This window comes from Pteropus alecto, unplaced genomic scaffold (genome assembly GCF_000325575.1).
Source record: "Pteropus alecto unplaced genomic scaffold, ASM32557v1 scaffold461, whole genome shotgun sequence".
In the NCBI taxonomy this organism is placed as follows: domain Eukaryota; kingdom Metazoa; phylum Chordata; class Mammalia; order Chiroptera; family Pteropodidae; genus Pteropus; species Pteropus alecto.
Window position 1 is genome coordinate 3646636 of NW_006431079.1, and position 24380 is coordinate 3671015.

General features: G+C 42.9%; 1 protein-coding gene across 1 annotated transcript in view; it reads left to right on the forward strand.

Annotated features, from left to right (window-relative positions):
- The window catches only part of PARVA (parvin alpha), a 146867-nt gene that overhangs the window by 113643 nt on the left and 8844 nt on the right, over nucleotides 1-24380 (forward strand). Inside the window, exons 5-12 of the mRNA XM_015596631.2 lie at nucleotides 2648-2788; nucleotides 6873-6988; nucleotides 10495-10553; nucleotides 12977-12996; nucleotides 14397-14458; nucleotides 15077-15145; nucleotides 18593-18694; nucleotides 19427-19499. Of these exons, the coding sequence (XP_015452117.2) occupies nucleotides 2648-2788; nucleotides 6873-6988; nucleotides 10495-10553; nucleotides 12977-12996; nucleotides 14397-14458; nucleotides 15077-15145; nucleotides 18593-18694; nucleotides 19427-19499 (642 nt within the window). The remainder of the gene's footprint in view (nucleotides 1-2647; nucleotides 2789-6872; nucleotides 6989-10494; nucleotides 10554-12976; nucleotides 12997-14396; nucleotides 14459-15076; nucleotides 15146-18592; nucleotides 18695-19426; nucleotides 19500-24380) is intronic.

The window sequence follows — 24380 nt, forward strand, 5'->3', positions numbered from 1 at the left end:
AGGGCATTATGCTAACTGAAATAAGCTAAACAGAAAGACAAATACCATATGAGCTCACTTATATGATGAATCTAACAACAAATATAACAGAAGGTCATAAATACAGAGAACAGATTGGTGATTGCCAGAAACAAGGCGTGGGGGAGAGGGAGTAAATGGGTGAAAGTGGTCAACGGTACAAAAAAAAAAAAAAAAAAGAATGAGTTATATCCATATATTGACATAAAAAGATCCTTATGATATAGATTTGAATGGGAAAAAAAACTAGCAGGAAAATGTATACACGGTAATTTGACTTTCATTAACAGAGTGAGGATGCTTTCTTTCTGTTTGCGTGTGTGTTATGAGCGTGAAGACCTACATCTAAAACTGTTAATCAGGGTTACTTCAAGATATTCTCTCTCCTCACGTCCACATATTACCAATGTCAATACCGAAAATAAGATATCCTACAGCAAAAATATAAAGCCAAAGCATAATAACTAAAGTGGAAAAAAAATTACATTTTCTAAAAAATTAGTAATGCAAAAGAAATAAAGCAAAGTGATAAAAACCATTCTTAATAAACAATGCCAGATGCCAAAAAAGGAAAAACACAGATTTTAATTTTAGGAAGAATGCATTATAATTTTTAGTACCATAGACTACTTAAAAATATTGGTGGAAACAGAAAAACAGTGTTCCAGTGAGTAATGTGTAAAATCCAATTTTTAAAAAACGAGAGCGGAATGGACCAACAGTGCAAAAAACAAAATTTATTGACCTAGAAAACAGAAGACTCAGAGGCCTAAGCTATTTACTCTAAGAAGTCCAGTGCTAGCAGGTTATAAATATGAAAATTCATAAGTAATATTATAATACAACAGGGCTAGCAAAAAAAATAAACTGCTCTCTGCTGCCACTCTTCCCCTCCCTGCCTTCCCTGCTCACTCTGAAGACAGCCATCACTAACCTGTCCCACCAGTCTTTCTCTCTGAGGGCAAAGCTTTGCAAGATTCCTTAACCTAGCACTTAGGGCAGTCTCTACCAAAGTACCAAAATTGTAGTTGCAATGTAAGATGAAAACAACTCATCATTTCTTCAATAGAAGAGGATCTAAGATAAGAATTCACAGCCTAAAAATGGAAAAGGCACACAGGGTCTCTTCAGGGCTTAATATTCAAGAGGAAGACATTTAGATATATACCTGTTAAATCCCTGAACTTTAGAAATAAAGAATGATGGCTTTAAGCAACTAAAGAGAAAGATAACATTTCAGGCCGTCACAGAAAATAGCTTGAGATCATCCTATTAAAGTACCGAAATTGTAGGTTCTTGGATTTAAGAACCTACAGAAATTCTCCAGTGGGCAAACTCATCTCCAAAGTATTACCCAAGGGGCATTCAACTTGGATAAACTAGAGCTATTAAAAATAAAGTAATGCAAGCAATAGGGGAATCACTGATATATGGTGAAGTTTAATTACTTTGTATTACAGCCCTTAAAAGTGAGAGAAAAAGATTTTAAATATGTTTCAGAGCATCAGTTCTCTTAATCCTGAATGAGTTGTGGAAGGTGAATTAGGTGAATCTAATAGAAGACAACATATTTCCTTTTATGGAGTCCAAAGTTGTTCTTTTTAATAGATAAAAATAGAAATTTAGACTAATGAAAGCAAAACACAGTCTAATCATGTTAAGTATTAAGGGTTTATTTCACTGCATACAAGAACCATTGATTTTAAAATACACCATTATATAAGTACCATTCGAAAAGAGAAAAAAAGTATTACACAAAGCTTTCTTATTGATTAGAATTTTTGTTTTCCATTTTTTGAAAGTGTTCTTGTAGGCTTGAGACATGGCGGTGACCACACTATGCAGAGCTATGACCAAACACGCACATATGAAAGCAGTGACAGACTCATATCTTCTGTCTGAGAGAAGTTGCAGAACACCATCGATTTTAAGACACAATCTGAATTCAGAGCTGTTAAAGCGTGAAAAAAACGTTTGCCTTAGAATTACTGACATAGGCACATCAAATAAGTTACTTTTTAGGTGGGTTTTAAAGGAAAGAAGGTGCTTAAAACAGATAAATATGGTTTAGCATGACACACATTATACTACAAGGAATGTACAAAATGCCTTGAATAAGGACAAACACTGCCCAGGGGAAGGACAGAAGGCTATCCAGTTGGAGCACAGAGATGTCCTTACAGAAGGCAGAATTGAAAAGAAGAGGGAAAACCCCAAAATGATAGAAAAGGGTTCAAATATGACAGGCTAGGTTAAATGCTCCTCTTCTAAAGGATCTTATAATTTAGGGATTCAAGACACAATCACAAGGTTTTCACAATACTGGCGCCACCGGTGGCACCGTCAGACGAGGAGGGGAGAGCAGTGTCCTTGACATACAGGCATGCCTCAGAGATATTACGGGTTTGGTTCCAGATCACCACAATAAGAGTCATATTCTTTTTGCTGATGGAGGGTTTTGCCTTCCATTTATGAAAAAACACATCTGTGAAGTGCAATAAAACAACGCTCAAATAGAGCGAGGTATGCCTGTGCCCGTTTGTTGAGTGAGTAAATATGTGAGTGCGTGCGTAAGAGTCGGGGTTGTCTGTGGCTGGCGATAACAGCTGTTTTCCCCTTGTCACCCCAGAGAAACTTGAGAGTGAGAAGCTGAACGTTGCTGAGGTCACCCAGTCAGAGATTGCTCAGAAGCAAAAGCTGCAGACTGTCCTGGAGAAGATCAACGAAACCCTGAAACTTCCTCCCAGAAGCATCAAGTGGAACGTGGACTGTGAGTTTCACAAAGAGAAGCGGGTCTGTTAAATGCTGGCTGTGATCCCCACCGTGAGGTTTCCTCAAGAAGCCTTCCGGGAAGCTGGCAGTCTCTGTGTGGGGGCAAACCCATTTATCCTTCTAAGGAAGAACGCATCTCACACAGAGAGAACTTATCCTACATAGCTCTGGGAAAAATAACAAAACGTCAAAACCCAGGGTACCTTTTCTGTAAAAGGCTTTTTGTAGAAAGCTCCTATGAGGTTGAGAAGGGAAGGAGACTCATTCATTGAGATACTTCTGCATTCTAGACAACCTGTTAAAAATGCTTTGTCTCCGGCTTTCAGAGGCTTGAGAAAGCTGAGATCCCCACATTTAGGCAGCTGAGAAGCTGGGGAGCAAGGATATGGTTCTGTTCCAAAGCCCACGCCCTTCTTCTCACCCCTTCATTTTCCAGGAAAGCAAAGATATGGTGGATATTGTAGGCACTGGAACAGGATTTTTAAATTCAGGTTTGACAGCTACTATAGCTCAAGGATCTCAGAAAGCATAAACCATTCATTCTTTTGCTTCCTGAAGGGCCTGGTCGTCTAATATAGACTTAATGACTCCATATCGCAACCCACATTAAATCAGCAGGTTGACAACATGTTATCTTAAAAAGTCCAAAGTTGTTTTGTTCTTTGCAATAGATGAAAATATGAATTTAGATTGATAAAATGATTTAGATTGTGTTCTTTGCCTTTAAGTATTAAGGCATTCAATACTATACCTTATTGCATCCAATTTATACAGCTTAAAATAGACACATCCTCCCCATAAAAATGCCTTTCGAAATTGGGAAAGAAAAAGGAATCTTCACCTCTCAACTTAGAGGCCCAGTAGCTGCCAGTCGCAATCTCTTCAGCAGGTTTCTAACATCTGACATTGGAGGCAAGACACCAAGTACCTCCTTAAGCATAATTATACCTTTGCTTGTACCGCATGATAAGCTGCCTTGCACAGCACAGCTCTTGGAACGGGCATCTTCTGCTGAGGGAGACATATAAGGGCAGGAGTAGGGAGGCCATGGCCTGGGCCCTAGATGCTATCCATCCTGTACCCCAGGAATGCTACTAGTGTTCAGTGGGATAGGGGTGTTGGGGCGCGGGGCAAGGGGGCTTAATCACTAGTTTGCGAAATGTATCTGCATTTTGGAAATCCACAATCGTCATCAGCATTAAAGCATAAAGTCATAAGGATTAAAGTGCTCTCATGAAGGACCCTGCTTAGTTTTGTTTGATCCTATTTCCTATTCCTTAGACTGTGGACCATCTCTGTGAACCCTTCCAAAAAAAAAAAACACCACCTTTTAACCTACCAGGGGACCCAATTTGGGAAGGGCTGAGGTAGAAGAGTGAAATTTTTAAAACCCTCAAGGGGACCATCATTGGTTTCGACTGATTTGCTTGGTTCGTGTTTACTTTCATTTCTCATAGAGAAATGTGTATGAGCAAAATAATCACTTCTACTACTACTCTCATCTGGCTAGTTTCATTTTTTGCCCACTACTCATATCAATGCATATTTTTATTTGATGAAGTCATATGCATCTTGTGTTTTGTTTTCACTTAATTGTATGTCGTACATATTTTCTGTATTCCCATGTGGACTTCGAAGTTATTTTTGATAGCTGCTCTATTTCATGGGGTAGATATCCATCCCATAGTTAACTTAAACCCTGCGTTGACGTTGATTCCGTTAGGATGTTTGCCAGCCTATTGCTAATATCAGATAGTGCCAAGTTGAATGTCGTAGGTTGTGTTTCTTTTTGCTTGTCTTGAATTATTTCCGTCATAGATTTCCAGAACTGAGATGAATTACTAGGTCGGAGGGAGTAATTATCTCAATGGCTAGCTCCCTGTGATGCCTCAGGGCTTCCAGAAATGCTGGGCCTGTTTACAAGCGCAGTGGTTTCTTCCATAAGGAATGAGGCAGGCACAGCTCCTGGGGGAAGTTCCATCCCTCCTGTTATCATCCCTGGCAGTTTCTGAGGACATTGTGTTGTCTTTCCCGCAGGATAAAGGTGGCGAGGAGCAGCAGCTGTGGGTGAGCTACAGTTAGGACGCAGGGACCAGAGGAGTTTTACTTTTTTCCATGTTTTGCCTAATGGCTTTTAAAACAAAGGATTTCTATGCTTAAAAAAAAAATTGAAAACCACTAGTCGAAACTCTCCTCTTGCTATTGGACATAGTGTTTTTGAGATTTTTTTTTTCAGCAATAATATATTACACAATAATTCACATCTTTGTACATGTAGTATTGTGTGAGAGAGAAACTGTGTAATTATTTCTTTTGAAAAAAAAAAAAAAATTCCCAGGAGGACAGAGCACTCATTGAAAGTGTCTGACCTCCGTATGGTTCTTACGAAATAGCTCTGTATTGCTCACCAAGACAGTGGAGATGATATACAATGTTACCAGTGTGTAAGAACAACCTTTTTGACCACAGCTTTTCTAGCATTATGTTTTGTCGCTAAAGGAGAGGTAGCAAATGTCCTACAACTCTCAGTGACTGGACCGATGGTGTGGCAATTCTGATCAGAAGGGCAAAGCTGACGTTGCCTGTCTGCGGTGAGCACACTACGTCAGTGGGTCGGTCTCATGCCGGGAGCCTTTTTTGAGGCTCTAACTGTGGACGAAACTTTTGACAACACCCAGAAGCCCAGAACTGAAAACTTCTGGGAGGTGGAGTTAGAAGCAGATCAACTGCTGTTTGATAGTGGTGTTGAGCTGCTGTTCATAGTCAGTAGAAAACCTCCTCTGAAGTAGTGGTGATAACAAGAAACTCTAATGAGTTCCCAAGGAAATTCTGACTCATATCCTTTTCTTGGTGTTTTCTCAAAGCTTCTGTTAAAGTAGATTCATCAATCCCAGGGCAGACAGAATAACACCCTAATACTGGGCCCAGTTAATGCTAAGTACACAAAATGGTCATTTTTGTTGTTGTTCTTTCCTTAAATGCCCCCCTGTAATGAAGAGCCATGAGACTTGTAGGACTGTGAAGGCAGGCAAAGTATCTGGTGAATCTTCCCTTTTATGAAAAATAAAGGGGAGAAAGTTGATGTGATTTAATTGCCTAGATGCTAGGCACTTTCTCGTAAATTACAATAAAAAAGATCAACCATTCCTAGGCATCTGCTACAGGCTCGGAGCTTTGCCTACATTATCTTTGAAAATTCTTACAACGTACATTTCTTCACAGGAATGGTTATCCCCATTTGTGAGGATGAGCAGATGGAGGCTCAGAGGCCGTGGGTGGCATCCCCAAGGTCATGAGGCAGTAAATAAATGGTAGAGTGGTCAAGTCAGTCTGCCCGACCATGTGCGTGCCCCACGACATCAGTCTTTTTCTCCTCTCATCTACTGAGAAAACTACAACCCCGTAGTTGCCCAGTCTTCTGTAGTGTAAATGGCTTTATATCCAGCACATTGCTCGGTAGCTGTAGAGGCCAGTTGGGTCATGAACATCTTCTCCCATTATTCCCTAAGGGACATGGCCTACGCTGACCACACATGGCCTTCAAGAGAGCAACAAAGCCCTTTAGATGTCTCTCGTGCCTTCCTCCAGGGATCTTAGGAAGGGATCCAGTGTTTCTGACGCAGTGTCCATTTATTGAGGGACTGCTTTGGGTGGAGACTTGGGACACAGGTAGTGGTGCTAACCCAAAGAGGGTGCAGTCAGGTGGAAAGGGAAGGGGGGTGCAGAGCAGACATGCCCATGGTTATTAGGATAGAGTGAACAAGAACATAGAGGTGGTAGAAAACTGATCTGAACCCAGAATTCAGCAGTTATCAGGGTCTCTATGAAAACCTTGGGTTAGAGGAAACAGGCACTACACTGGAAATCCAGCAATAACGTGATCCAAGAAACAGCTCCATGGGATCTGGCCAAGAATGAGGGGGCCTAGGATGAGGGCTATGATGACCAAGTGTATCCCCTGATCCTTAGCGGTGGGATAAAAGGGGCAATGGGTGTGGGAGTGCTACATTTTGGATATCTGTATATATCTGCCTAGAACTTCGAAGAAGATTCTCTAATTTTTCAATCACCTTTTATTTCAGCTGTTCATGCCAAGAGCCTGGTAGCCATCTTGCATCTGCTGGTTGCTCTTTCCCAGTATTTCAGGGCACCAATCCGACTCCCAGACCATGTTTCCATCCAAGTGGTTGTGGTCCAGGTAAGACATATATCACTACAAACATCTGAACACTTAAACGGGTGTCTCGGAGGCTGAGTTCCTATGAGAGCTAAGGCACACTGGGTAGCTTATTAGAAGGACAGCTGAAAGAATGCTGAGTGTCCTTGGGTGTGCTACACGTTGGGAGGCATGTGAGTGAGCTTACCGATGCATGTGAGCTTGTCCTTCCCTGATAAGTATACAAAGGGTGGAAGAGTATGTGTTTGTGTATGAGATATAGCCTTGTGTGGGCATGTGCCTGGGGTTTACATGTTTTTGTCAGGAGGGTGTCTATGTAATGTATATTTGAGGGTGCATGGTATGTTGTGTGTGTAGTAGGATCAAGAGGAAAGATGTATCCCTGTGTGTGTGCATGCATGCACATGCCCTGCAAGCCACAGGGAATCATTTTTTGATTAAATGATACACAGGTATTGGGAAGAGACAGATATCTCTGTATGTGAGAGTGTGTGTGCGTGTGCAAGAGAGAGAGAGAGAGAGGGAGCGAACGCGCACGCGTGAGTCGGGACAGGAAGAGAGACAGAGAGACCGAGACCCCAACTGTCCATGCCTGTATTGAGGGGAACTGTCACTTTTCACCCGCCCAGAGAAGCACAGCTGGGATCTCAAGTCATCTTTTCCAGATTGTTGGATGGAATTTCCATTCACATATGGCTGTGTAATTTCCACAATGAGGGTGTGCACTCTCCCTGTGACTACCTCACTCTGCTCCTAACCCCATTAGATACTCAAATTCAATTTTATTTTCCAACTTTATGCCATTTAGCAAAAGGTCATCATTTTGTTTGCTTGTTTCTGTTCTTTTCCAAATAAACACACTGCAAGGGAGAACTCCCCTCATAAGCAGCTCCCTGGTTATGTAGGGTTCTGGAATAGAGAATCGTACGGCAGTTCTGCTGTCCCTTGATGAGGAAGAGCCTGGAAGGCTGATAAGCTTTGCTCGAGCAGGCCAGGCCAGTTTCCAGGACAAAAGGTCTTTGAGCTGAGTTTTTCAGGGATCAGATATTAATGGGAGAGGAAGAAGACCTAGGGATGCTGCTCAATCATTTGCTTAGTTGTGCCCTAACGAAAAAGTATTTTTTTTTTTTTTTACACCTTCTGGGTTCTGAACATGCTAAACATCAAGGGGGTATAAAAGGAATGACACCTTTGCCTGCCTGCCAAGAGATAAGAAGCAGAGAGGGCTATCAGAAGCCTGTAGTCAATGAGAATGTATGTGGGTCAGACACTAAGTGCAGCTGACTGAAAGAGACTAATTGGCCTCATTTATTGAGCACTCTACCGTGTCAGGCATGATGCTAAGCATTTGATGTCTGCTGTGGATATGTATGTGGCCAGCCCAGAGCATCCTGGAACAGGCATCTTCCTGGTGAATCCAGACCGTCTCTCTTGTGTTATTTTTACCAAGCAATGTGTAAATCCATTATATTTTTTTAAATTACGATTCAAGATCTGAACTAGAAAAAGGTGTGGCTCCTATTTTGAAACAGTGGTCACTGCAAACCCACGACTCATGCCTTATTTTGAGCTCAATTATGGGCTATCTGAAGGCTGGTTTAATTTCTACTGTAGGCAGTTCTGTTAGCATGAGGTGGGAAAGAGGACGCATTACATAAAAGGGCATCAATGTATATCAGGTTTTATGGGGTGTTTTGCTTTATCAAGTTAAACAGGCACAGAAGCAGGACTCAAAATTGGCTGTGAGTCACTGAGCTATAGAAAGAACTCTTTAGGGAACGAATAATGGATTGAGGTGAATCTGGATGCTGTATGAGGGGTTATTTAACCCAGATTTCTTTTCCATTCTGTATAAAAAAGCATTTAATTCTGCATGAAGTTGAAGATGAAGTTTTATGTCTGTGAATAGCCTCACAAGACAGGGACAGATTCCATTAGCCCCATGTGAAAATTTTACATATGTTAAAAGCTGAATTTGGAAAAAGTTCTGATTTATCCTCACTGGATTGCCTTTAATGACTATTTTTCCTTCCTTTTTTGCTTTGATAGTCCATTCTTCTTAATCTACTCCAGATATACTCTTGGCCTTTATCCAGCTCTACCTTTCCTTCTGTAAAAGTATTTTGCTAGGACACTAGATTCTGTGGCTATTGGGAATGTGAAAAGAAATTCTGGAAGTTTTGGCTGGTGGGGTCAAGGCTGGTTTGCGCCGAGACACCAGAGCTTGGAATAGTCCTTCCTGACACTTCAGCCCTTGTGGAAGATGAGTTTGCTCTGACCACTGTTTTTCATGCCATACTGTCCTCTGTCTGGTACCTGACTGAGAAGGGACTTGATAAAATTAATCTTCCTCCTCGCACCCATTCTTCCTGAATGCTAACACTCCTTCAGTGGCTCCCATACCCACACAATGAATTTTAAACTCTAACCAGCACTTAGCTGACTCCCCATTGACTAACGGCACTCTCCCTCCAAACGGCCTTCTGAATACATTGTGCTCTCCCGATTCTGCCTCTTTGCTCAGGCCATTCCTCCCCCTGGAATGGCTTCTCCTCTGTGACCGGCTAGACCCTATGTGTCCTATAAGTTCCATGGCACTCTCCCTCCCAACGGCCTTCCGAATACATTGTGCTCTCTTTTTGCTCAGGCCATAATGGCTTCTCCTCCGTGACCGGCTAGACCCTATGTGTCCTATAAGTTCCAGCTCAAGGACTCTTACCCTGAGCAGGTTTCCCTGACCATCCCAGCTAAAAGTACCTGCTTTTATCCTCCATTCAGCACTTCCTCTCTGCAAGTCCAGAAACTGTCATATATTCCATAGTATTCGCTCCAAGTCTAACACAAGGGCTTGTACATAGAAGGCACTGGTTAATGAAATAAAGGAGAGAGGATGAATTGACAGGAGGATGGAATAGATGTCAGATGGATGGATAAGTGTGTGGATGGATGGATTGGTAGGGGGGCTTCCAAAGTGCTTAACCTTTTCTCAAAGGATAAACTAGTGACCTGAGGACTGTACTACTTATTTAAAAGCTCCCATATTTATCATTTAAAAAACAAACAAACAAACAAACAAACAAACTCTCCCTCTATTTGAATTATCCAAGTTGGCTTCGGTTGGTCCGCCCCAGCCCCCAGCTAAATGTGTTTCTCAGCTTCCCTCTGTGGCCCCAGCTGGAAGGCAGACACACCCTGGCCTTCATTTCCATTTGGTTTCTGCAGATTACTCCAGGAGGCAAACAGTTTGCTTCCAGCAGAATGTCTTCCAATAAAGAAAGAAAAGATTCACCATCCAAGAAACAGCCTACTTGTTTGGACTAAACACTAATTGCACTTAAGTACGAATGGTACGGTCCAGACCCGGGAAGTCAGAGACCTCGGTTCACTTCTAGCAGTCTCTCGTCTCCAGGGTCATTTCTGAAACACCAGTAACTTTCTCAGCGTCAGGAATGCTAATCAGTTGTTGTATTTTACTAAAGCATATTTTTCTCTCCTCCTCCCAATCCTTCTCCCCACCCCCGTTTCAGAAACGAGAAGGAATCCTCCAGTCTCGGCAAATCCAAGAGGAAATAACTGGTAACACAGAGTATGTCAACACCATTGTTGCCAGCGATTCTGTAATGGAACACAGATGTTTCTCCGAAATTCGTCCATTTGCTGATATTTAGTTTTCATTTATTGGGATTGCAAGAGGGATTAGACTTCAGCCAATGATTATAGTTTAGCCTTTTCCATGCATTCAAAACATGCCTCTCAATGCTTAAGGTACAAACTTGGGTGGGGAAGTGGGGAGAGAGAATTAGTAGTGATTGAAAAATTCTAATTTTGTGGCACTCCAGGAAAAAAGTACCCCAAAAAGCCAACCAGCATGAAATCATCATGCCATAAACATGGAGTTGAATTTAAATTGTTAACCTTCAAAAGGACATTTTTCTTCCTTTTCTGAATCTGATTTATTTGGTCACGTGCCATGACCCAGAAAGCCCCTCTACCTCAGAGTGGTTTTTTTTCTTTCTTTTTTTTTCATTTACATTAAGAAATTGGAATATCAGAACATAAGAGATTTGCCATGGGGAAGACAGGTTTTGATCTTAAGCAAAAAGAGCAGGTCGCTGAGTATGGGTTTGAGATCGCTGGGCAGACCTGAGCCCTGGCCACATGCACAGACAGTCAAATTCGTTTTCATCATCCTCCGCTCCCTCGCCTTCCCTCTGTGTTCCCTCGAACAAGAGCTCAATGAGAAAAGCAGAGACCTCTAAGCCAGCCTGACTTGAGTTCAAGTCCAGAAGCTGCCACTTACTCACCAGTGAGTCCCTTAACCTCTCTGACCTCGGTTTCGTCATCTCTGAAGTGGGGAGCATTTTCCTAACCAGAGAGATTACGAGGACTCAACATGGTAACAGCCTTGCCCCCTTTCCCTTGCCCTTCTGGCTTTTCCTCATCACAGCTGATCCACACCATCCAAGCCTTATCCAGTCTCTAGGAAACACACTCCCCCTCCCCAGTTGTGGCTCATGGGGGCTCAGGGTGGTGTCTGTCTGGACCACACTGTGCATATGCCTTAAAAAGGGCCCAGAGGTATGGGCATTTCGGGGCCAGGATAGGACAGACGTGTGGAGTGACTCTTCCCCAGATGCCTAGTTTATGGCCTGCGGACACCCCGTCAGGCAGCCTCCATGTCACTCCAGGGCCCAGTCTTGGCAGCTGAAGGGACGGTTGATCTATAAGGCACACTAATTCTTGGCCCTGGTTCTGTGAGGGGTGGGAGGGGAGCTGCCCTGTTTCAGCCCTGCCAGGAGAGGAGCAGAATTCCTCACTGTCCTCCCCCACACTTCCCCTCCCCTTTGCTGGGCTTGTCCGTACCCTATATTTCACCTTCTGGAAAAGAGGAAGACATATGTGAGAGGAGTGTGGCCTCTGAGCAACTCCCAAATGAGGGAACATGAAGTTTCGGTTTTCTGAGCTATCTCTCAGCTGCTCATTATGCCTTCTATCATCTCTCTCTGCCATCTTGCCCCATAGACATAAATGTGGTTGCGAACTCCTATATTGATAGCATGGTACCGTTTATGAAGCACTTTTGTATCTATTGATGTTCATAAAAAACACCTGAAGCAATGATTACCCCTCCTAAAACCCCACAGCTCAAAGGTGGAGAAGGAGACCATCACTGGTCCATCCAACAGTTAACTCCACATGCATTATTCCTTCCAGTACACTACCTGCACGTCATTTAATGGGTGACAGATGCACAGTTGGAATAAACCAGTATAAGAACCAAAAACATACTGAGAAAAAACGTATTGAGCATTTACTATACACTAGAAATTATGCTAGACTTTCTACATATTAAATTATTTAATGCTCGCAATATGCTGTTGAAATGTGTACCATTATTGTCCTCTTTTTAGAGATAAGAGACTTGGTACCCAGAGAGGTTTGGTAGCTTTCTCAAGGTCACACAGCAAGCAAATGGCTCTGTGGGATTTAAACCTAAGTAATCTGTCTTTAATGCTTGTGCTCTTTCTTAGTACTTTACTGCTTCACTACTGTGAATGTAGTTCCAGTTTCTTCCCTCCTTAAGAAAACCTATCCTGGGTCAAGGGCAGATGCAGCTTGGTGGATATCACAGGATAGACAGGAGACAAACCTGATCTCCTTAAGCAGATGCCCACAGCAGTCTGGGCAGTGAAATTCCACCTTGGGGTGGTGCTCGAGCTCTGCTCCTAAAACGGGGTTAGGAATCTTGAACTCCTGAGTCCAATATTCTTTCTCAACTATAAGCAACAGTGTGATTTCTATTTAAGGTCCTTTAAGTATTTCTTATATTAGGTTCTGTGCAAACACTAGTATATCGCTAGAGCAGAGGGGAGAATAGGAGGTAATGTGGTAAAGACCACTGGTAATTGAAGACAGTGCAGAATAAAATGCCGAGGAAGGAAGCTTTCTGAGCTCTTTAACCAAGGGCAAGGAGAGAAGATTCACAAATTTTTTCCCCTTTTCCTACAGGGCTCTTTCCGGAAGGCATGGTGAGTTGCATAAGATTGTCCTCTGGTGCTAGTGACTGCCACGGGGGTCTAGTTAATTCTGCAGCAGCTGGAAAGAACAGGCACTCGGCTTGCTTCCTGAGTGTGTCTGCACCAGCCCGGTGACAGAGCCACTTGGTAGGGAGGGTCAGTTTACTAGTGGGAAGAGGAAAACTAACCACAGCTGCACAGTCCTTTCACAAGTAACCAGACCATTGACATTGCCGGGCTTTCTGATGGGTTCTGGGCATTTGCAGAGCAGTCTTGCTCTAAGCGTATTGTGGGAGTAAAAGAAGGAGGTGTATTTAGATGCTTGAACTGTCCCTTCTCCCTACTCTGCCCAGCCCTTCTAGAAGCTGCCTTTCCCCTCTTTCCTCATCACACCTCCTGCCTCTCCCATTTCCCAGAACTTTGAGTTTGTTTATAAAGTCTGAATGTCAGAGATCTCAATCAGCTTCCTGGCAGTCTCAGATTTACCCATCGGTGCAAGAGGAGGAAAAGGCAGGCCCCAGGACCACAGACCTTCCCAGCCCCAGCCTCCTCTTAGAGACTCTTCTCATTCTCTGCCTCAGATCCCCCCCACTATTTCACCTCTCAGTTCAGAGAACATGGGCGCTGTAGCCAGGAGAAACCCTGCAGGAGGCATGGCTTTGCTATTTTCTATGATCCTGCATTTACTACAGATCATATTTTGAACTATTCCAATAATGCCAACAACAATTCAAGTTGGTAGATACCTCAGAGTTTACAGAGCACAAACACATACATTCTTGTCTTTCATCCTCATAACACACCTGGGGAGGTTCATTTCTCAGATGGCATTTCAGAGAAGAGGAAGCTGAGACACAAAGAGTTGAAATGACGACATCACTCAGGAGGCGGCATTCACATCCTGTCCTCGGGCTCCCTGATGCCCCATCCGCTTACCTACGTGTTCTACCAAGAAGTTTGTCTTGGTTGTTCTGGTTTTGAAACTTAGGAGGTGAAGTGATTTGATATTTGGATAACATTTGTCCTACAAAAAGCTCCAGAAACACTTTAGAACCATGATTAAATTATGATGTGATGAAATACAGAGATTGAAAAGAAATGACCAGTTCCAAGTCAAAGTGCCTGACAAAGGCCCCAACCGCAGTTCAAAAGAGGGTTGACATAGGGGGTGGACAGGACGGATGGACAGACACATAGACAATGGGAGGGAGGGAGAGAGGGAGGAAAAGAGAAAAAGAATCAACTCCCAAATCTCTGCCCTAAACCTAGCTTTCAGAGTTCCCAACACAGCCTCATACTCCAAAGGAATCCGTAGCTGACCATGGCCTTTAAAGGCTTGTGGCTGAGACCTGGGGTGGGCTTCCCACCAGGAATCAACTCTGTATTCCACTTGACATTTCCCTCTTTTTCAGAACGTGATGCTTTCGACACCTTGTTCGACCATGCACCAGACAAGCTCAATGTGGTAAAAAAGGTGAGGAAGGAGGGGGCTGGGCAGGGGAGGTGTCAGGGGAGGGAGTGAGATGTAGCAAAACATTTTAGGAAAAGTCATTCCTGCAGCTTGCGAGTTTCCTGAAACTTGGATATCTGCCAACATGGGGTTTTCCTGCTTGATGTCCATTTTACCTGTCTCATCACTGGATACCTACCCCAGCCATCCCTGCCTCCAAGGCGGGGTTTCGGAGGAGGGACTCAGTGGAGTCATTTCTTCTCTGGCCCCCTTCCTAATTTTCCTTCGGCCGCCTGCCCTTGGGCCCAGACACTCCACCTCTCACTCTGCCCTCTCAAGATTCCCTGCTCCTTTCAGAGTCCTAAAACTGGTCATTTGAATCACATAGTGTATGGGACCGCAAGTTCTGAAGACCATCCTTTCCCGTGAACTCAAGCCACTTTGCAGAAGAACCTCATAAGCTGCTCATCCTCACTCAGCTCAACACAGTGATCACCCTGCACAATGAGTGTTCTTGGCTGGGCCTTGTCATCTGTGATCACACAGGTCCTTGTCCTCATAGTGAAGTCACAGTGGCAGCCTCCAGGGTCTGCCACTGCTGAGAGCCTCCATCTCAGTCACCAGCCTATGCTTCTCTTTTAGACTCTCATCACCTTCGTGAACAAGCACCTGAATAAACTGAACCTGGAGGTCACGGAACTGGAAACCCAGGTGAGTGACAGCTGTGAGTGCAGGGTAAGGGGCAAGGTCCTGCTCAACAGCCACCATTCCGAGTTCCCTGTCCCTGCACTGCCAGGAGAGCTTTCCACACTGACCCTGAAGCTTTTCCAGGAGGAAAGATATTCTATTCCACTCAGGCGAACCGCTAAAGAACAAGTACATTCTCTTAATCACAATCCAAGGACCAAATTCTGGTAATTTTAACATCGATATAATACATTAGGTTGAACTGTGAAATTGCTGACATTTGGCTACTTTTGACAATGACATATATATAGTTCAAGGAAACACTCTATATTCAAATTTTGCCAGTTGTCCTAATATTCTCACATGCTGCATTTAGTTGTCATATCTCTTTATAGTCTTTTTATTATTATTATTATTATTATAGAACAGATCTTCAGCTTTTCTTTGCATGACATTGCTATTTTTGAAGAGTGCAGGCCATTTGGTTCATTGAATGTCTCTAAATTTTTTTCCCCCAGAATTAGATTCAGGTTATGTATTTTCAGTAACACCACCACCTAAGCAATGCTGTATTCTTCTCACTTTTGTCCATTAGTCCCACTACTGGTGATAATGACTTTGATCACTTGAGTAAGTTGGTGTCCACCAGATCTCCCTACTGTAAAGCCCCCTCCCACCCACACACACACATACTTTATAACTAATCTTCATTGAGAGATACTTTAAGACTGTGTAATGTATCCCGTTTCCCAAACTTCTTTCATTTGTGATGAATTTCTAAAGTGTGGTTTTCTATTGAGCACATGGGCACTTCCTGTTATTTTAAAAAGGAATTCTTGGGTCTGTGCCTGAGCTGTATGTCTGAGTGTGTCTATGCTCTGTGAAATGAGCTTTATATACTCTTCTAGGAGTTAGAGAATGCTCTGGAAAAGTGATGTTTCCTTGGGTGAGCTAGAATGGGCTCTGGAACTTTCACTTCAGGGATCACTACAAAAGGAGGCCCTGCCAAGCATGTGCAGTGTCTGTCTGCGGCATTAATATCGAGTCATCGGAAAGAGCAGTCAGGGGTGGGAGCGGTCTAAGCCAGTGGTACTCAGAGCTGTGACTAACCTTGACCCTAACCCAAGGTCCTCCCCTGAGTTGACAGATTGGATTCTTCTATTCTCGATCCAGTCAAGCCTCAGCCAGAATGAGGCCCAGTTAACTAGTTCCATGGGAGGGCCTTGGTTTTGAGACAGATGCTGGGGTCTGCTCTCTCATTGTCCACCCCGGGGTGGCCTGGGATGAGTCACGCTCAAGCCCTACTGTCTGAGTTGAAGGCCAGATGGATGGAAGCAGGGAGGAAGCTGCTCCCAAGTCAAGTTTGTGCTCAGGGTCAGATGCCCATAACAAAGGCTGAGCCACAGGCCCACCAGCCAGTCACCGAGCAGAGCTCAGACTCTAGGCCCAATCCACATTCCAGGCAATGTAGGCTAGTTTTTGTTGTTGTTGTTGTTGTTTTTTAAGTTTCTTAAGACAATTCTAAGAATTATGGCCTCTTGCAAACCCTAGCAACTACTTTTTATGCCCACAAACATTCAGTGGCCCTGCCTCCTTTGAAAGGTCTAGAATATCAGATATGCATCTGACCTCTATATCTTTGCTCAGACCATCCTCCATACCTGAAGACCTACTCCTTCCAAATTCTCCTCATTCCACAGGCCTCCATCCCCCCCACAAAACCTGCCCCAAGTGCATACACACTGCCTTCTGCCTTCTCTTGAGCAGAAGACCTGCATCCCTATGCTTAGTCTAGGCTTCTCTTGTCCCTTGGACCAGGTTCCCAGATGGTCCAGACTCTATTATCCTCGTTGGAAGGGATAGGGCTCAGCACACAGTTGTGCTTTGTCGACAAGAGCCAGTAAGTTGTGTCCTGATTGCTTTGTTGTTTTCCTGGATAGTAATAGCCATACAGTAAGTCTTGACTTAACATTGTTGATAGGTTCTTGAAAATTATAACTTTAAGCAAACAGCATATAACAAAACCAATTTCCCATGAGCTAATTGATATAAACAAGAGTTAAGTTCCTACAGCATCTTTCTGGTCACAAAAATATCACCAAACTTCTAAATAAAGACCTCAAACATGTCTAATATTAAATATTGAAATAAATTTGAGCTATACATACTTTTAAGGAAGATAAATAAAAACAAGTAATTATTTTCCAACCTGTTTATTTCAGTGCAGGGTCACAGGTGGACAGAGCCCATCCCAGCAGCTGGACAGAGCCCATCCCAGCTCAGGGCACAAGGCAGGAACCCACTGTAGACCGGATGTCCTTCCGTCACAGGGCACATCACACCCATACCCACTCAGACTGGGATAATGTAGACACACCAGTTCACCTCACAGACACATCTTCAGCATGTGGGAGGAAACCGGAGTACCCGGAGAAAACCCACACAGACCACAGACATGGGGAGAATGCGCCAACTCCACACAGACAGGGGCCCTGGCCAGTCATCAATTTTTTTTTCTCATCATCATTATGAAGTAATGATGTTTTTCGAGGACCTGCTATAGTTAATATTTATTAGGTGTAGCCTACATGCCAGTGTTGTAGGCGCTTTACAAATATTAACTGGCTTAGTCCTTATGATAATAACCCTATGAGGTAGATACTATACTATTGTCATCTCCATTTTACAGCTGAGAAAAATGAGGCACAGAGAACTTGCATAACTTGCTCAAGTCACACAGCCAGTTAGTGGAGCTGGAAGCCTAGCTCCAGAGCCCACATTCGTAACAACTACGTTTTACTGCCTCTCAAGCAATAATAAAGTGAGATCTTTGCCTCTCGAGTAGCAATAAAGTGAGAGGTGAGAAAGGAAAATGTCCAGACCTACATGACACTAGAGTTCTTTCTCTATTCATAAAGCAAAAGTCACCCTTAGTAGCCTCATGCCATTGGCCTTGGACATCCCCTTTCCCTCCTTCCTCTGTCCCACCCTAGCTAACTCCTGCTTATCCCTCAGATCTCCATTCAGACAGTGCCTCTTCCAGAAGCCTTTCCTGTTGCCTTCAGCGGAAGGGAGTGACCTTTGTCACATTCACACAGGCCAACATGCTTCCCTCCATCAGAGTAGCTGCTGCATTTGTTCCACATCGTTCTTTCCACTGTGAGCTCCTTAAGGGCAGGGGCCACGCCCGACCCATCTCTGTGGTCCCCAGGCCAGATCAGGGCTTAACTTAATGCATGGTCAGTGCTCAAAAAATGCTTCATCAGCTGAGATCTGGACCAGCCAGACATGGGCCAGGCCTGCTGCAGTGCACACCTTCCTATCTCTGGCCACTGGCCCTCACCCCCTTCCAGTGGCCTGCCTGGGGGTGTAGCCTTTGAGGGATTAGCATGGACAATGACGAGCCCCCAGGGTGGGGCTTGGGTTGGGAATCAGGGGTCCAGTGCCTTCACCTGTCTCTCCTCCCTCCAGTTTGCAGATGGGGTATACCTGGTGCTGCTCATGGGGCTCCTGGAGGGCTACTTCGTGCCCCTGCACAGCTTCTTCCTGACCCCGGACAGCTTTGAACAGAAGGTAAGGGGAGGTGATGTCAAAGGAGGTCCTAGTCCACTTGCCCCGATTCATCGGCCTACACCTATGCTGGGGCCATCTGGGAAAAAGAGAGCAACTTCCTATCTGTCTGTCCAGGGTCTTCAGTGGTTGGATGAGGGGCCCATTCTGATGAGTAGTGGAGCTAGGAAAGAGATACCAGCAGACTATGGATCATCCTGGCCCTGGTTCCCTAGCCATACGTTCCTACCAGGTGCCATAGCTCTGCCTTATCTCTCCTTAGGGGTGACAGGGAAAGTGGTTGCAGGGCTGGTCAGACCTGAAGACACGCACTCAACCTAATGCCTCACATAGGCTGCCACAGCCTACATGTGAGACAAAGGGCAGTTGGTCCAAAGCAGAAGCCTTTCTCTGCCTCTTAACCATGTCTTACTATCTCATCCTTTCAACTGCATGCACTGATATTCCTTAAAGTCCTGGCAGTTGTCATAGGAACACAATAGGACAGGAAGAGGGTTTTGAACTTTTCCGGGAGTGCTCACCATCAGCAAGCTGGGATCGGCCAGCTCACACTCTGCATGGCCTACTCATTTTGGTAGCCTCATTTCTCCTTCACATTAGAGCCTCGTTTTAGCTCAGCCTCTTCCCCTCTCATTACAGTGCTGGCTCTATCACTTCCCAGGGTCATGTCCCAGGAGCCCCAAAGGTCCAGGAATAAGTGTGCAATGATATATGCCCTGCATTTCTTTTTTTCAGGTCTTGAATGTCTCTTTTGCCTTTGAGCTCATGCAAGATGGAGGGTTGGAAAAGCCAAAACCAAGGCCAGAAGGTACTTTGCCCTTTCCTTGGGTTTATGACAAGATGACGAGACCCTTTTCCTGAATGCGAGTTTTTGGGGCAGAGGGCAAGGCTCATGTTTGATAGCAGAGAGAAGTTTCTTTCCTGAAGGCTTTTCCATTTTCAGGAAAAGGTGGGACAGGGCACAGCTGCCTAGTCCTGGAGATCCTTTTTGAGCTGCAAATCACATAGTCATATGATGAAAAAGAACCTGAAATCCCTTGCATAGGATCACAGGGTGAAGAGCTGAGCAGACATGGCACAGGTCAGAGGTGCTGCTTCAGGAACTGCCCTGTGCCCGATTTCCAGGATCTTCAGTCCCCGGACAGAGTGCTGATCTGCCACAGAGCAGTATCTCAGCCAGGAGGGGGAAGTTGCAGGAGGCATCACTGGCAGCTCTGCTCTGAGCATAATTGCCTTTCCTGTCCTGTGCCCACTCCAATTCTGTCCAAGAATGATTTGTTGGGTTTGGGTTGAAAATGTGAGACTGAAAAAAATGCACAAGGAACAAAATGCTCCAGCAGCCTTCTTGTGCTGGCACTTGGAGCTATGTGTGCATTTGTGCATGTAGGAGGCATGTGTCTTCAGTAGTCTTCTTGGTACGGATGTTTATTTTGTGCCACTCACTGAGTGAAATATTCCATTTTATCGTGCTGGTGCGTCAGTGCTGTGTTACAGACCATTTTCTGTTTATGTCAATTTGGAACATTAATAATGTCGTGTGTGGGCCCTTTGCTTGTACTTTCCTAGGTGTTCAAAGGCATGTGGACAAGTAGGGTTTGTGTGCTTTCACTCCTCATTGCTGCCTCTGCTCCGAGCTCCTCTACCCAAACCCCCACATAGAGGGGGCTCGTTTGCCAACTGTCCTGTGGGCCTGAGGCCCCATAGATCATGATATGCCAAGAGGGGTAGGCCATCCCTGACCTCAAGGCACTTGCAGCCACCCAGGGAAGAGAAAAGATGTACCCAGTCACCAGAACAGGACAGTTCTGATAACTGCCATGAAAGATGTGCAACTAAGAGGCTGTGAAAATTGAGGAGGTGATGCTCACTTCTGTCTGGGGTGGGGGTTGGTTTGATGGAGATGTTGATAATTGTGCTAAACCATAAGGATCGTGTAGTGCTTTTGTTTGGAGATTAAGATAGAGGGGCTGAAGTACAAGTGGTGGCTGAACTTTACCTGAACTGGTACCCCTTCCAAGAAGCTCCAAAACCAGCACACCTGATGGGCAGCTTTAGACCAACCAGAACATCTCCCAACCAGCTCTACATGTGACATACCCAAAGTGCAGACACGGCTGGCATCAGAGCCTTGCTAAAATGACTCCTACTCCATGGGGTCAGCCCTTGTACAACAGCTTGTCACAGCCAGCCTGAGGGTCAGTCCCACCCACTGATGTGCTGACAGCAATCACAACTCAATTACAACAGAAGAGGACACATGATACACCCAAGGGACACCCCTGAAGCATTCAGCTCAGGTGACCACGGAGACTGCACCGCTGGGCCCCACAGTACACGTATTACATAAGTCTACTCTGCCAAGACCTGGAGACATGGCAGGTCTACCTAATGCACAGAAACAAACACAGGGAGTCAGCCAAAATGAGAAGACAAAGAAACATGTCCCAAATAAAAGAACAAAATAAGAATCCAGAAAAAGAATGAAATGAAATAGAGACAAGCAATCTACCAGATACATAGTTTTAAATACTGCTTATAAGGATGCTCAGTGCTCTTAGGGGGAGAATAGATGAACTTAGTGATAACTTCAACAAAAAGATAGGAAATATAAACAGATAGAAAACATAAAAATGAACCAGTCAGAAATGAAAAATACAATAACTGAAAAGAATACATTAGAGGGAATCAACAACAGATTAGATGAAACAGGACTGAATTGGTGATCTGATAGAAAAGGTAGTGGAAAACACTCAACTGAAACAGCAAAAAGAAAAATTTTTTTTTAAATGAGGCTAGTTTAAGGGACCTCTGGGACATCAAGCATACCAACATTCGCATCATAGGGGTACAGAAGAGAAGAGGAAGCAAGGGACTGAAAACCTATTTGAAGAAATAATGACTGAAAACTTCCCTAACCTGGCAAAAAAAATTAGACATACAAATCCAGGAAGCGCAGAGAATCCCAAACAAGATGAACTCAAAGAGGCCCACACCAAGATACATCATAATTAAAATGTCAAAGGTTAAAAACAGAGAGAACCTTAAAAGTAGCAAGAGAAAAGAAGTCAGTTGCGTACAAGGAAGCATCCATAAGAATGTCAGCTGATTTCTCAACAGAAACTTTGCAATCCAGAATGGAATGGCAGGAAATGTTCAAAATGATGAAAGGCAAAGACCCCTGACAAAGATTGCTCTACCCAGCAAGGCTATCATTTAGAATCAAAGGAGAGAGAAAGAGCTTCCCAGAAAAGAAAAAGCTAAAGGAGTTCACCATTAAACCAGTATTACAAGAAATAGTAAAGGGGCTTCTTTTATAAGAAAAGATTAAACATATGAATAAGAAAATATAGGAGAGAAAAAAATTCTTACTGACAAAGGCAAACATTTAGTGAAAGCAGCGGATCAGCCAACTATAAAGCTAGTGCAAAGGTTAAAAGACAAAAGTAGGAAGATCATGTGTAATTTCACAATAAATTAAAGGATGAAGAGAAACACACACACACACACAAAAGTAAAAAGGAATGACAAAAACATAAAAAGAGGGTGAGTAAAAATTGTAGTGATTTTAGCATGTTTTCGGACTTAAGCAGCCATCAACTTAAAAGAGACCACTATAAACATAGCTTGGCATATGTGACGCACATAGTTACAACAAAAAATCTATAAGCTATATAAGAAATAAAAAGGAATTCAAACATAACACTATAGAAAGTTATCAGCATACAAGAGAAGACAGCAAGAGGGTAAGAAAGGAATAGAGAAGAACTACAAAAACATTCAGAAAACAATTCATAAAATGGGCATAACGACATACCTATTAATAATTACTTTAATTTAAATGGACTAAATGCTCCAATCACAAGACACGGGGGGGCTGATTGGATAAGAAAACAAGACCCATATATATGCTGCCTCTAAGAGACCCCTGTCAGATTGAAAGACACACACAAACTGAAAGTAAAGGTATGGAAAAATACATTTCATACGAATGGAAACAAAAAAGCTGGGCAGCAATACTTCTGTGAAACAAAATAGGCTTTAAAACAAAGGCTGTAACAATGGACAAAAAGAATATTTTAAAGTGATAAAGGGATCCAATCCAACAAGACATAACTCTTGTAAACATTTTCACACCCAACATAGGAGCACCTAAATATGTAAAGCAAGTATTGATGGACATAAAGAGATCCACAGTGATACAGTAACAGTAGAGGACTTTAACACCTCATTGATGTCCAGACATAAAAAATCAAGAAAAACAGTTGCCTTAAATGACACACTATACCAGATAGATTTAATTGATATTTTTAGAATATATTACCACAAAGCAGCAGAATATACATTCTTTTCAAATGCATATGGAACATTTTCCAAGATAAATCACATTAGGCCCCCAAACAAGCCTTAATAAATTTAAGAAGATTGAAATCATATCAAGCATCATAAAAATCAAGAAAAACAGTTGCCTTAAATGACACACTATACCAGATAGATTTAATTGATATTTTTAGAATATATTACCACAAAGCAACAGAATATACATTCTTTTCAAATGCATATGGAACATTTTCCAAGATAAATCACATTAGGCCCCCAAACAAGCCTTAATAAATTTAAGAAGATTGAAATCATATCAAGCATCTTCTCCAATAAGATCACAGTAATATGCAACTAGAAATCAAAAGAAAAAAACTGAAAAACGCAAACACATGGAGGCCAAATAACATTCAGACAACCTGGAAGAAATAAATTCCTAGAAACATACAATCTTCCAAGACTGAATTAGGAAGAAACAAAAAATCTAAACAGACCAATAACTACAAACAAAATCAAATCAGCAATCAATATAACTTCCAGCAAACCAAAGTCCTGGACCAGATGGCTTCACAGGTGAATTTTACCAAACATTCAAAGAAGAATTAATCCCTATTCTTCTCAAACTATTCCAAAAAACTGAAGAGGAAGGAAGGCTCCCAAACTCATTTTACAAGACCAGTATTACCCTAATAAACAAAACCAGACAAAGACACTACAATAAAAAGAATTATAGGCCGATAGCTCTGAGAAATGTAGTTGTAAAATTTCTCCACGAAATATCAGCAAACTGAACTCAGTGGTACCTTAAAAAGATCATACACCACAATGAAGTGGGATTTATTCCTGGGTTGCAGGTTTGGTTCAGTATTCGCAAGTCAATTAACATGATATGCCACATACAAAATGAAAGATTAAAATTATATGATCATATTAATAGATCTAGAAAAAGCATTTGAAAAATTTCAACATACATTCATAAAAACTCTCAACAAAGTGGGGATAAATGGAACATATCTCAACATAATAAAGGCCATATATGACAAACCTTCAGCTAACATCATAATGGTGAAAAGCTGAAAGCTTTTTCTTTAAGATCAGAAACAAGACAAGGATGTCCATTTTCATCACTTTTATTCAACATTGTTTTGGAAATCCTAGCCACAGCAATAAGAAATAAAAGGCATACAATTTGGAAAAGAAGTAAAGCTGTCATTATTTGCAGATGACATGATGCTATATAGAAAGAACCCTAAAGATTACACCAAAAACTATTAGAATAAATTAATTTAGTAAAGCAGCAAGATACAGAATATTCAGAAATCAGTTGAAGTTTTATATACCAGTAACCAACTATCAGAAAGGGAAATGAATA